A 13,269-nucleotide genomic window follows, 5' to 3' on the forward strand; every position below is an offset into this window, starting at 1 on the left:
ACAAATCTTAAAGAAAATAGAAGTATGCAACTTTAAAAAAGTATCAAGTGTTGGCAAGAACATGGACAACTGGAACTCATCACTGGTGAGAATATGAAGTAGGTAGGTGTGCTAGAAAATAGCTCAGCAGTTTTTTACAAAATTAAACATGCATACATCACATCACTAGGTATTCCATTCCTAGATTGTCGCTCCCCCTCTTCGTGGAGGAACGACACTGGACCCTGCGCTGTTCTTTTGTCTGCTCAGCCCTCCCCGGGTTTGCTGCTGGTTCTTCCCGGGTTGGCTACTGTCCCTTCCACCTCCATGGAAGGGCGGTTCCCCCTGCCACATTCCCCACTTCCGCAGGGGAGCGGCACACCGCCGGCCGGCTCTCTCGGGGGCTGCTCAGGTGTTCCTTCAGATAGATGTTCCTGGTGCATGTTGTCTCTCTCCTCCTTTATAGTCCTCTTCCACCAATCCCAACTCTGCTACCCACACGCCAAGTACGCTGCTCTCCTCCAATCAGGAGCAAGATCAGCTCCTGCAGCTCAGTCAATCAAATTGACGAGAGGCAGCTGTGTAGAAGTTGTTTCCTCCTCTCCCAGCGCCATATTGTGGGAGAGCAGATGCATAGAATAAGTCTTAATTCCAGTAACTTAGTCTAGTCCCGAGTTGCTCCCCACACTAGATACTTAGAAATGGAAACTTAGGAGCAAACAAAAACCTGTACACAAACGTTCACGGTAGCTCTATGCATAAACACCCAAATGAGCCTGGACGCTGGGCAGCAAAGGAACAAACAACTGACGAATACAAAGATGTGTGGGAGTCTCCAGGGAATCATGCTGAGAAAAAGGCCATCTACCATACAATCCCATTTCTACGGCATTCTGCAAAAAGCAAGTGTGTGACAAGTACCCCAGGCAGAAGAAGAAGTCACTGCACAACACTCCACCTAGGCTTCCAAATCACTGATTTATTTGAGAGGCAGAGACAGAGCTTCCTGCCTGCCAGTTCACTCCCCAACAATGCGATAACTGGGACTGGGCCAGGCCAAAGCTGAGAGCCAGGAACTGAATCCAGGTCTCCCCAGTTGGTGGCAGGAACCCAACTACTTAAGCCATCACCTGCTGCCTCCCAGGGTCTGCATTAGCAGGAAGCTGGAGTCAGGAACCGCAGTCTGGCATCAAACTCAAGTACTGCAACATGAGTCATGGGCATCCTAACCAGGGTCTTACTCTTGCCCTCATATGGACTTAAAATTAATCAGCGCCACCCCTAACACACACAAGTTGGTGGCTACCTGGCGCCTTCATCATTACCACCACGACTTTCAGAACGCACCTTCTTCCCACACCAGGGTGCTGCTCTCCCCCAGCCTGAGACAGGCAGACTCAGCATCAGCGGGTCCCACAAGCGAACAAGAACACGGCCCAGGCTGTCGCTCCCCCTCTTCGTGGAGGAACGACACAGGACCCTGCGCTGTTCTTTCGTCTGCTCGGCCCTCCCCGGGTTTGCTGCTGGTTCTTCCCGGGTTGGCTACTATCCCTTCCACCTCCGTGGAAGGGCAGTTCCCCCTGGCCACATTCCCCACTTCCGCAGGGGAGCGGCACACCGCCGGCCGGCTTTCTCGGGGGCTGCACAGGTGTTCCTTCAGCTAGATGTTCCCCTTAGATGTTCCCTGGTGCATGCCGTCTCTCTCCTCCTTTATAGTCCTCCTCCGCCAATCCTAACTCGGCTGCCCACACGCCGAGTACGCTGCTCTCCTCCAATCAGGAGCAAGTCCTACAGTTTATTAGCTGAACTGGAGGCAGCTGTGCAGAAGCTGTTTACTTCTCTCCCAGCGCCATATTGTGGGAGAGCAGATGCATAGAATAAGTCTTAATTCCAGTAACTCAGTCTAGTCCGGGTTGCTCCCCACACAGGCCATGAGGCCCAGGTATGGCACGGACTCCATCCTGCCTCCTGCTCACCCTGCACCACACATGGAATAGGAAAGGCACTCCACGTGCAGGCCCATCCTGAGCCTGCCCCCTACCCTCCTGCCCGCAGCCTCAGCCGGTGGCCCTGTCCCCACCAGACCCGTCCCAATATGGGAGCCACCTGGCAGTCTGTCTGCTCACGGGCACACGTCCTAGTGCTGGGGCCACTTCACAGCAGGACACCAAGGTCTGAGCACATGGGTGCACTGCACCCTCCCCAGAGCTTGCACCCTCCTAGGGTCAGCATCCCATGCTCGGCCGTGGTTCTCTGCCCAAGATGAGGGCAAGGGCAGCCCGAAAGTGATGCCTCAGCTCTACCCAATGCCAAGAACACAGCCTCCTCCCAGAGAGGCCAGAGCTGGCCCCGTGGGATGCAGAAAAGCCTCCGGGACAGTAAGAACCTATCCCACTCCCTGTTGCTTCTGGCCACAAAGAACCGGACATGCCCCCAGCCAAGGAAAACGAGCAGCAGCTCCCGCTCAGGCCCACGGGCTCCCTGAGCTGACCATTAGGGGAGTCCAGGTCTCTGCCAGCGTCCCCTGGCACTGGCCTGGCTGGGAGAAAGACCAGATCAGGCTGCCCACGCCACTGTGGCCCCTCCCTGGCCCAGAGTGCGGGAAGCAGGGCTGCCCATGGTAACTCAAACTCCACAAAGGCCCCATTTCGGGCCCGGGTTGCGCTGGGTGCTGTGGAGTCAAAGGCGCACTTCATAGCTCTGTTCCAAATCCGGGCATTGTCAGGCCCTCTCCCCTTTGAAGCCTCGCTGAGTGATTGAAGCGCCTACTTTCTGAGGGGCAGATAGCACCGGGCCGGTAATCTGACTCTAAGCCACGGGATAAAGGTAGTTTGTTTCCTCTCAGCCCGTCTGTCAACACCTCCTCAGTAATTAGCCCTAATTATTACAAAGGGCCAGCCTCCCATTCGGTTATTAAATCAGAAATAGTATCGTGGCCGGGCATCTGTCAACACCCTGCCTGGCGACCTTCGATGCATTGAATCCTCTGTCAGTATCCGCCTTTGGGAGCGCCCAGGCGGGCAGGGAGGCAGCGGCTTCAAAGATGCAGATCCCGGGGAGGAATTCCAGGGAGGCAGGAGGGCGGCTGCCGTGGTGGGAGCTGGGCAACCCCCCCAACCCACACACCGCCCTGGCAGCAAGTGCACAGCACAAGAACAGCCCCTCCCCTCCCCCCAGGGCAGAGTCCCATGGGTGATAAGGCACCCCAACAGCCCCTCCCCTCAGAGGGCAGGGCGCCTCCAGGCCCATGTTAGCACATGTGTCTCCAGGAGGGCCAGGCAGGCTGTAGCCTTGACTGACAGCGGCCCACAACAGGCTCTGGGAAAGTGTCCAGGAGGGGGCGCTGAGCCACACACAGCCAGGGCACTAGGCACAGCACTGACCACAAGCAGGAGCCAGTTCCTATGGCCTGCTCCTCTCCCCAGCGGCGCTACCAAGTCCCTGCCAGATGACCCAGGCCCCCACCGTCACACTGGCAGGGCCAGGCCAGGGCAGTGGGAGATGAGAACCCAGGTTCCCTTCTTCCTTGGTGAGGTATAAAAGGCAGGGCACGTGGGGAATACAGGGCCAGCTAGCCCCACACTTAGGCTCCCTGAAGCTGCAGGGCAGACTGCTGGAGACCGGGAGCGGAGAGGAAGTACCCAGGCAAGGGGGCTGCTGGGCCACAGGGCAGGCTGAGCCGGGGGAGGGCAGGAAGGAAGCCCAACTGGGATGCTGTCAGCCGGCCTACACCCCTTACAGGCAGAGGTGGGAACCCGGCCAGCAGTGGGGCCGGGGAGAACAGAACACGTGTTGGTTTATGGGAAGCGTGGCCATTCCTGTGTGCCAGCAAGCACCAGCACTGGAGCCGGCTCTGCTGTCTGCCCCACTGAGGGCAGAGACAATGCCCACTTGTGTGGGATGGGGAACGATCCCCTCAGACTGGCGCCCGGGCAACAGGTCCAGCTGTGGTGGGGACACTTCCTGACAAGGGCTCCCAGGCAAGGCTCCTCCTGTGGCAGGGGCCACCTCGGGGGGAGGGGGACTTCTCCTCACATGCACAGGTAGCAGTGTGGCTGGCCAGGAGCATGCCCCATGGACTCAAGCACCCACTCAAGGGCACTGTTGGCTGCGCACTCCCACACGTGCAGGTGACACATCTGCCACAGCCAGGTCTACACATGTGCAGACGAGGGCAGCAGCCAGCACTTCCCTCGCTGAGGGACCCCCACCTGCACAGCCAGTAACACAGCACCACCCCCGTGGCCCATAGGCTGCAAGACCCCACCCTGGCCAGGAGCCCCCAAGGCCCCAGACACCCTGCGCTGCAGGGATAGAACGGGGTGGGGGTAGTCAGAAGTCCCTCTGCACTCATCTCTCCCCTCCCCCTGCCCCGCACAGCCCCACCAGCAAGGAGTTGGAAGAACCCAGCAATGCAGCAATGCAGGAGCAACCATCACTCTGGTCTTGGGGGGGGGGGGCCAGGGACAGGAGGGAAGGAACGGCCGCGCTGCAGGCACTATGCCCGTCATCCAGAGGCCACCACGGCCCAGGGAGGAACGGAGGCTCTGCGGGCTCCCAGGGCCCCGTCTGCTCTGTGCTTTAACAGCCAGCCTGTTTCATCTGATGGAGACTCCAAGTCAAGCAAGCAGTGCAGAGGGATGGCAGCAGAGAGCCAGGCGTGTGTGACAGGGACAGCGCAGCAGGACAAAGGCACCGAGCAGTGGATGCAGGGGACAGGAGACATGGACCTCCTGCCAGTCAGGATGGAAAACACCAGTCCCAGCTCACTGGCTTCGCACATCAAAAATTTATTTCTTGCTCATGTTACACACCCATCACAGCGGCAGAGGGCCCGCGGCCATGAGGACCGCAGCTCCTCCCTCACACCAGTCCCACTGACAACACACTCAAGGTTTAATGTGAACAGCAAAACCCAGGGAGCACAGAGTGGCATCTTAATCCAGCCAGGCAGGGACTAAGACATTGTTTCTGAAGAAAGAAAAAGCCTCGGGCACAGAACCGAGGGCAATCTCACCTCTCACACAGGCCCGGGTACTCGGCATCCCGGCACTGTTCAAAACTGCAAACATGCAAAGCACAGGCGCCCAGTTTGGGCCCTGTTCTAGGGTGGGCGGTGTCCCTCCCCTGGCTGTTCTGCTGGGACCCCACAGTCCTAACTCCTGCATGGGGCTGTATTCAGAGACAGGGCCCTCTAACAGGTAACTGGGGTGTGGGTGTGGGCCCCACCCTCTCACCAAGCTGACTGGTGTCCAGTCAGGGTACACACAAGGGACTCAGGGGGGCACCGCGCAAGCCAAGCAGAGGCGTCAGGAGAGACCAACCAGCAAAACCTTGGTCTTGATCTTGCAGCCTCTGGAACTGAAGACCGCAAACATCTGCTCGAGCTGCCCAGCGCCAGGGTCAGGTGGGGAGACTCGGCCCCCACCTGCAGCGTGGCGCGGGCTCAGCAGAGCATCTGCTGGCTGCTCACACGCCCCAGTCCTGCAGGCCCTGGGCCTCAAAGGCTTCCACACCCTCGGCGTCTGGAACTCCAGCCCAGCCCCGTGTCACTTGTGGCTGGCTACGGTCCTTCCTGCCTCTGGGTTAGCAGGGAAACCTGGGCCCCCAGGGGACTGAGGCAGCAGAACCCTGCCCAGTGCACCCAGGGTGGGTGTGTGGCGTGAGCGGGAACCCAGCGGGGCTGCTGAACATGGGAGGTATTCATCGGGGACCGCGTAACCAGGGCCGCCCTGGCTCCTGCTGACACCACGGGCAGCAGCTCCATGTGCTTGCTCCTCGGGACTGGGTACCTGAGCTTTCTCACTCAGCTGTTCCTACTGCATGGAACCCTGCGAGGCAGCCACCACAGCTGAGGTCCTAGAAAGGGAAGGGGTGGACGTGGTCCTCACGTAGAGCTCATCATAGCTCTGTGAGCACCAATCACTGACCGGCCAGCTCAGAGAGTGCAAGCAAGTGCGCCTAGAACCTTCATGTGGACAAATCACCTTCGCACTCCTGCCAAGAGAAGTCTGCTTCTCCATCCCATCAGCAAACCCCAAGCAGCTCAAACAGGGAACACAACCCACCCACGTCTCCCTGTGGAACTTCCTTGAACTTTTTGTTCAAGGAAATCTAACGTACCTGCAATACAGGCAGGGACCTGGCTTTCCTATTTCCCAGAAGCCAGCGGTCACCCAGCTGCTTGTCCTGACTAACCCATTCTGCTCCCCCCACCAACAGCGTGTATTAAATCTCCATGCTTCTGTGGCTCCACTTCCAAATTCTCGTTTCCCTGCTACCGATACCCAAGTGCTTTAAACACTGCAGCTTTCTAAACCATCTCACAGGCCCTCATGTTCTGGACTTCCTGTTTTAGAATTCTCCTTGGAGATGGGCACTTTGAAAGCCATCCCCTTAGCGCTCATCACGTCCTATCCTTGGGAAGTAAAAACTGAGTGTCGCCAAAGGAAGTGAGGGACAGCCGCTGGAGGCCGGCCCAGCACCCTGGCCATGCTGGAGCTCGCCACTGCAGACTGCAGCTCAGAGTCCCCTCCTCCAGGCTGCTGGCCCCCGTGCGGATGGCAGGAGGCCCACAGCCTCCTCTCCCAGGCCCTGCCTTCCCCTGCCTGGGAGCAGGAAGGCTCCTCAGTGCCGGCAGGATTCGCACTGTCTGTCTGGAAGGCTAGGCCAGAGCGCCGCCCCCTCCTCTACCCCACCCACACAAGCACCTGGGGTCATCCCCCTTTCCTCTCCACAGTGGCAAAAGCCCAAGTGCAATAAACAGGACCCATTTTCCAAATTAAGACCAGGTCACCTGGGACTCTCCAGCCTGCCTGGGTTGCCACTGATGGCACTGGGAGAGGTATGGCGTGTATGAGCCGCGCCCCCGAGAGCTGCCCCCTGGGACAGGGTCAGCAGAGAAGCTGCAGGGATTCACTTCAAGCCCACTAAATGCAGACAGGGAAGGCAGCTGTGCAGAGGCCAGTGAGATGCAGGTGGCAACCCCCACAGCCAGAGCCGCCGGCCAGGCCATCCCAGCTCTGTGACCTGGCACAGAGGCCCTTCCCGCATCACGCCGCAATCCAGCCTCCACCCTGGCTGCTTCTGTCTACTTGGCATAGGTTTACTCCCCACTTATTCTCAGAGTTCCAAGCTATCCACGCCTTGGAGCTCACACATAAAACCAAAGGGACCCAGAGCCTTTCTTAAAGTGACTGTTATCTAATAACCCCCAACAATTTCCAGATGTTTGCTTTTTCTTAAAATAACTGCTATTGTCCCAGAACGGATATTTCTTCACTCCAATCCCCTCCCTGGGGCCTCACAGCTCATCTCCAGCTATGGGGAGGAGGGTCCTGTTCTCAAGGGAGATGGTCCCACAAGCTGCTGCAAGGGGCCCTGGCCCCCACAACATTGAGTCAGAGCCCCAGGGGAAACAACACTGATACTGACCTGAGCCGCTGCGACAGCCACACCACACCACACGCTTGGCCGTGGATCCAGCACACGTTTAATGAGCACCTGTGTACCACAGACCCAAAGCCAAGACAGCCCTTGCCCTGCCGTAGTGGCTCCCATGTCATTTACAAAACTGGGGGTTTCAAGGGTTCAATCTGTGATGTACAAGGGGCTGCCAGTGCCAGAGGGAAGGAGGCACTGAGTGCCACCCCAGCATCTGATGAGAACCAGGTGTGGCCAGCGTGTCACCCACTCCACAGCAGGGAGCGTGCCTACAGGTAAGCTGGCCAAGGGGCTTGCAACCCTCCTTCCTGCACCCAAACCTCAACAGATCAGGCCACAGTAAACCCACAGGGAAGCTGGACTCTCAGCCAAGATACCGTCCCACTGGGATACACCACTCACGATGGCCAGGATAGGCAATCAACCAAGGGGCACAGATAACACAGGGACCGGTGCTGTGGCATAGCTAATAGAGCTGCTGCCTGCAGGGCTGGCATCTCATATGGGCACCGGTTTGAGTCCTGGCTGCTTCACTCCGGCCCAGCTCTCTGCTATGGCCTGGGAAAGCAGAAGATGGCCCAAGTGCTTTGGTCTCTGCACCCCAGTGGGAGACCCAGGAAGCAGCTCCTGGCTTCAGATTGGCCCAGCTCCGTCTGTTGTAGCCATTTGGGGAGTGAACAGCAGATCAAAGACCTCTTTCTTTCTGCCTCTTTGTAACTCTGCCTTTCAAAATAAAATAAATTTAAAAAAAGAAGTCAGGTATCTTAAAAAAAAAAAATGTCAAGCAACATAGGCTAGGTGATGGAATAGCATTACAAAAAAAAAAAAAAAAAAAAGGCCGCGGCTCACTAGGCTAATCCTCCGCCTTGCAGCACCGGCACCCGGGTTCTAGTCCCGGTCGGGGCACTGGATTCTGTCCGGTTGCCCCTCTTCCAGGCCAGCTCTCTGCTGTGGCCCGGGAGTGCAGTGGAGGATGGCCCAAGTGCTTGGGCCCTGTACCCCATGGGAGACCAGGAGAAGTACCCGGCTCCTGCCATCGGATCAGTGCAGTGCGCCAGCCGTGGCAGCCATTGGAGGGTGACCCAACGGCAAAGGAAGACCTTTCTCTCTGTCTCTCTCACTGTCCACTCTGCCTGTCAAAAAAAAAAAAAAAAAAAAAAGACCCTGTTGCTTGTGGCACCCCGATGAAGGTGAACCTGGAGGACAACATTAAGTGAAATAAGCCAGGCACAGAAAAATACCACATGACCTCATTCATATGTGGATTTAATGGAAGCAAGAGGGGATTATAAAAACTATTAGGGCAACGGGAAGAGGGAGAGAGGGACGATGGACACAGGGCATCCAAGTACAAAAAATAAAATCTAGTGTTCACAGCACAATAGGGCAACTATGCATACAACAGAGCACCATGTGTATGGGAGAACTGGAAGACAGGAATTCAAAGGTTCCCAACACAAAGAAATGACCCCTGTTGAAGGAGACAGGAATGTTAACCACCCTGGCCTAATCACTACTCGCCGCGTGTATACAGCAGGTCGTTAGCTAAGTTCCCTCTACAATGAAATGGTACAAAAATGTGGGGGGAGAGACAGGACCAGAGGCAGTCACCAGGCAGCGACCACACCCAAACAGGACAGGAACCCAGCCCAGTCCTGTCCTAGCCAGTGCTGGACACAAGGCACCTTTCATTAGGTGACCATGATGCAAACGCCTGACAGGGGACGACCCAGGGAGCGATGTCCCAGTGGGAAGAGGTCCAGGTACGGCAGCACTCCCAGGTGAGGACGCAGCTGGGCACCTGGAGCAAACAGGAGACGGAGGGCGTGGGGCAGAGGCTGGGGGACAGGGAGTGGCTTGTGCCCAGGCATGGAAGGGCCTGAACAGGTGCGCATCCTCAACCGGCTGTGAGGTCACCTGGACCAGTGGGAATATCACTCTGCCCCGAGTGGGGGTCCCGGGGCTCCCCGGCCTCACAGGCTGCTTCGTCACAAGGGGCACCACCACTGCCTGGGTCACGTTCAGAACCCAGGGATGTGGGCCGCGGAACAGAAGAAAATGATGCCCCCCCTGGGGCCCCCGGGGTACCCACCACTTCCTGTGGGGCACCCGAGGACACCTCCGGATCTCCCTGCACATCAGAAACCTCCTCTGCTTTTTGGGGTTCTGGACCCCCTGTACAAGTCAGGTCCGGTTTCTGGGCAAGGGGTCTCACGGATTCTGAAAGTACAGGGGCAGGTTTGGGGGCTGCTGCCCCCACAGCACCAGCGCTTCTGGTGGAACTAGAGAGGGCAGGGGTGGGCCCAGGGGCGCCCTCCTTGGCCAGCTGCTGCTCAGCCAGGCCATCTCCGGGTGCAGAGGCAGGTCTAGGTGGAACAGCAGGGGTGGCCGGCACTGCTGGGGCAGGCCTGGGGACAACACCCATGTTGAGAGCCAGGGCTTCCGAGAACCTAGCTAAGTACTGCCTCACGACCGGCAGCTGCGAGGCCACGGGCGGCTGGCTCGAGGCCGGGGGCAGGGCGCAGGGCACTGCGGCGCGGTACTCAGCAAAACTGTGGGGGTCTTGAACAACTTCCTCCAGATCCTGGCAGAAGAGCTCGTAATCGTCAGGCAGAGGCAGATCGCCGTCGAGGTAGGGGGCTGCCCAGGCGCGGGCACGGCCAGTCAGGCGCCCGAGGATCTCACAGACGCGACTGAGGTTGTCCTGGTAGTGCTCGAAGCGGAAGGACATGTAGTCACCCAGCTGGGCCAAAAAGCGGTCCAGCAGCCAGGGGGAGCCATCAAAGGTGCCTGGGTCTGAGCCTGGCACCCAGTGGAAGTCCACCCTGAGGGGCCAGGGGCCAGGCATGCGCCCCGCCGGGGCACCCCTCTGGGCGGGCTTACCACTGGGAGCACCACTAACCGGGCTCTTCTGCTCCATGACTGTGCGCACGCACACAGGGTCCCCACAGCAGGGCCTCTCAATCCAGGGGTCCACCAGGGGGGTGTACGCCACCCCAGGAGAGGCCCGGTCCATCTGCTGCCAGGGGTGCGCGTTGGCGTAATTGGCTGCTGCCCGGATGGGGTTACGAGGGCCTTGCCGCCAGCGCCGTCCGCGAGGCATGCTGGGAGCAGAGGGCAGACAGGAGCTGGCGCAGGAGGGAGGGTGTGGATAGAAGAGGCCCACAGGCCACCACGGGCTGTGGCTGAATGGGACGTGGCAGAGCCGGGAGCTGGCAGCTGCGGCCTCAGGAGAGCTGAGCCGAGCCGGGCCGAGCTGAGCCGAGGGGACTGTCAGACGCAGGCCATCCTCCGAGGCAATCTGTCCAAAGACAAGTGGGAAAGCGGGAACTAGGCCCAACCATCACCACCACGGGCCAGCAGCAGGAGGGAGCAAGCAGGCAAACCCCTGAGACCCAAGTAGGAGCCTTGAGAGCATAGAGCAGCCCGGGGTGGCTGGCCGGGGGAGTCCACGGGAACAGGCAAATGCCACCTGTGACGTTGCCAGGGCTAGGTCCGATGCGAGATGCTGTCTATCCCAGGAGAACGTGGGCCAGGTGTTAACTGTCAGGGACTCCCAGGACAACAGGAGTGGAGATTTCCCAGAGGGCTCCAGTCGTGCCAACAACACCCCTCCCAGCCCGCCATGCGATTAGTGTGACCATCATCACCCTGGCACTGCGGTGACACGGCGTGGCTGGGGGCCACACACCAACCAGAAGTCGCAGAGCCAGCAGCACCCGCCTCTAGAGACCGCAGGCACGACCACCACACGTCACACAAGCTACACGCCAGGCTTCAAGGCTGGCTGAGTGGGCGTCCGGCAGCTCCGAACACCATGAACCACTGCGTGCCCAGAGCGTGTCATGAGGTTCTTGCCTGGCCTGGCCCAGCCCAAGGCACACCCAACAGAAACAGGGTGCCTGGCTGTTACCTGCTTCCTGCAGGCCCTCCCCAATGCCTTCCAAACTCACCTCTCCCAGCACTGAGTGCCACCCGCACCCCAGCACCACCTTCCTCCATTCCCAGTCACAGCCCAGCAGCCTAATGTAAAATCCCGGAGTCCTCCTCACTGCACCCGCCCCCTCTCCAGTCACCCCTGCCAAGAGCCTGGAGTGCCCCCATCTAGCGGCTGGACCTGCCCCTCCTCCAGAGATCACCAGACAGCAGCAGTGACAGCTCTGCCAGGACACGGAACCCTCCTCCGAGGCTATCGCTCTGTCCAGGTCAAGTGCAGCGCCCCCTCCCCCATCTCTGCTCACTCAGGACCTCTGTGAGAACCCCTCTGTTCCACCCCGGCTCTCGCTCAGCCAGCATCTAGGCGCACACAGGGTCTGCACGCCCGATTTCCGACTTGCATCCCACCCTCCATCACAGCATGCGCCGCCAGGGAGGTGTGGCAATGCTGGCTCCTTCCACCCAGCACCCCCTAGGGCGCTCTGCCACACTTGAAACTGCCAGGGCCACCAGCATCACCTGCCTTTGCCACCCCCTACCTCCCTGGAACCTTTTAGATGTGGGCCCCACGGCGGGGGATGTCTTCCACCTGAAACCCCAGCTCTTAACCCTGGCCTACCTGCTCCAAGAAAAAAAAAAATACAACACACTCTAGCTGGCTGGCAGCAGTACCGCCCACAGTACCTGCCCTTCACAGAGCTCTAACCCACCTAGGACAAGGCTAGGCGTCAGCTGCCCCCAGAAGACCACAACCCCATGCCCAGGAGCCACTGCGCTACCCAGACCTCTGCCTTCCCTTGTCGCCAGTCTCGACGTCCCACCGCCTCCACTCCCGACGGTGGCCCTGCCGGCCCACCTGTACACCTGTGTGCTCCCCCGCCCGCCCGCCCTGCACCTCTCGGCCCTTCTGAGAACCCTGTTCGCCCACCACTTCCCTCGCCTTAGCGATCACTTGGGGTTGGCTGCTTCCTCTCCGCCACCTTGCCCGCCCGGCACCTGGGGGACTGCGGCCCTTCTCCTGGACTGGACAGCGCTCTACAGGCAAAGAGCAGCGGGACCACACGGCGCATGTGCAAAGTCAAAGGCAGCGCCCGGGACGCCGGAGCGTCCCCTTCTCCGAGGAGACCCCAGGGGCCCCGAGAGCAGGACTTGCCCGAAGCCTCGAAGCCAGTGGAAGGCAGACGACTGCACCGCCCGCCCACCGCCCTGCGGCCGCCATGCAGGAAGTAGACGAGCATACAAGCACCCCCGTCCGCCACGTACCCACCTACCCGCAAAGACGGGGTCCAGGCGCTCCGCAGCCACAGACCGGGAGGGCGACGGCGAGGGCGAGTCCAGGCGCCACCTGCAGTGCGGAGAACGAGATGGGACGCCGTGAGAGCAGGCACGGGGGCGAGAGCTGCCCCCTCGGACGGCAGGAACCGACCCAGAGTCGTCCCCACACGCCCCTACCCAACCCCAACCCCCGGCGCGGACCCAGAAAGTGTGGCGTGCCAGCCGGAGACGGACCAGAACCCAGACCGGGAGCCCCGAACGCCCCTCCGCGGGCCGGGACTCGGGAAAGGAGGCAATGGCGCAGCTCCGGGCCTGCGCACGCGTGCCGCCCGAGCGCCCGCGGCCACACTGACCCGCCAGCCCAAGACGACGACGCCCTCTCCGCAGCGGCGCGACGCGCAAAGGCCGACGGCGCCTCAGGCCACGCCCCCGGCGTGCGCGCGGCCACACCCTTGCGTCGTCGCGCAAGCTCCCGGCACGCCCCCTCACCCGCCTCCCCGGCGGGCCGTGCACGCGCGCTCCGCCGGCCGCGCCTGCGCCGTACTCCGTGGGGCTGCGGCCGCGCAGGCGCTCCCGAGCTCTTGCCAGCGCGGCAGCGCGGCGCGGGGGGCGATGGGAGCGCGACACCTACGCCGC

General features: G+C 60.2%; 2 protein-coding genes across 12 annotated transcripts in view; both read right to left on the reverse strand.

The window, feature by feature from the left end:
* The window catches only part of GNB1L (G protein subunit beta 1 like), a 60,165-nt gene extending 47,125 nt beyond the window's left edge, over nt 1-13,040 (reverse strand). The window contains exons 1-2 of one of the 6 annotated variants that reach the window (XM_051837283.2): nt 12,987-13,040; nt 12,626-12,703 (exon numbers count right to left, since the gene is read on the reverse strand). The gene's annotated coding sequence lies outside the window, so the exon portion shown is untranslated. Of the gene's footprint in view, nt 1-12,625; nt 12,704-12,834 lie in introns of those variants that run through there. The other 5 variants (XM_051837276.2, XM_051837286.2, XM_070065879.1 and 2 more) reach the window with 5 other exon arrangements.
* RTL10 (retrotransposon Gag like 10) lies at nt 8,673-13,048 on the reverse strand. 6 transcript variants are annotated; one of them, XM_008250592.4, is made up of 3 exons: nt 12,987-13,048; nt 12,631-12,703; nt 8,673-10,723 (listed from the first exon to the last, which is right to left on the reverse strand). In XM_008250592.4, exon 3 carries the CDS (start codon nt 10,523-10,525, stop codon nt 9,320-9,322), a length of 1,206 nt encoding a protein of 401 aa, XP_008248814.2. In that variant the 5' UTR covers nt 10,526-10,723; nt 12,631-12,703; nt 12,987-13,048; the 3' UTR covers nt 8,673-9,319. The 6 variants fall into 6 exon arrangements, with proteins under 6 accessions (XP_008248814.2, XP_051693232.2, XP_017194184.2 ...); XM_051837272.2 differs by having other exon boundaries at nt 12,626-12,703; nt 12,987-13,040; XM_017338695.3 differs by having other exon boundaries at nt 12,626-12,703; nt 12,835-13,040.
* Between the last annotated feature and the right edge of the window lie 221 nt (nt 13,049-13,269).

This window comes from Oryctolagus cuniculus, chromosome 21 (assembly GCF_964237555.1).
Source record: "Oryctolagus cuniculus chromosome 21, mOryCun1.1, whole genome shotgun sequence".
Lineage (NCBI taxonomy): Eukaryota > Metazoa > Chordata > Mammalia > Lagomorpha > Leporidae > Oryctolagus > Oryctolagus cuniculus.

Bases quoted from the DNA above. Each gene is read 5' to 3' on its own strand.
- RTL10 (XM_008250592.4), bottom strand. From the start codon at position 10,525: ATGCCTCGCGGACGGCGCTGGCGGCAAGGCCCTCGTAACCCCATCCGG.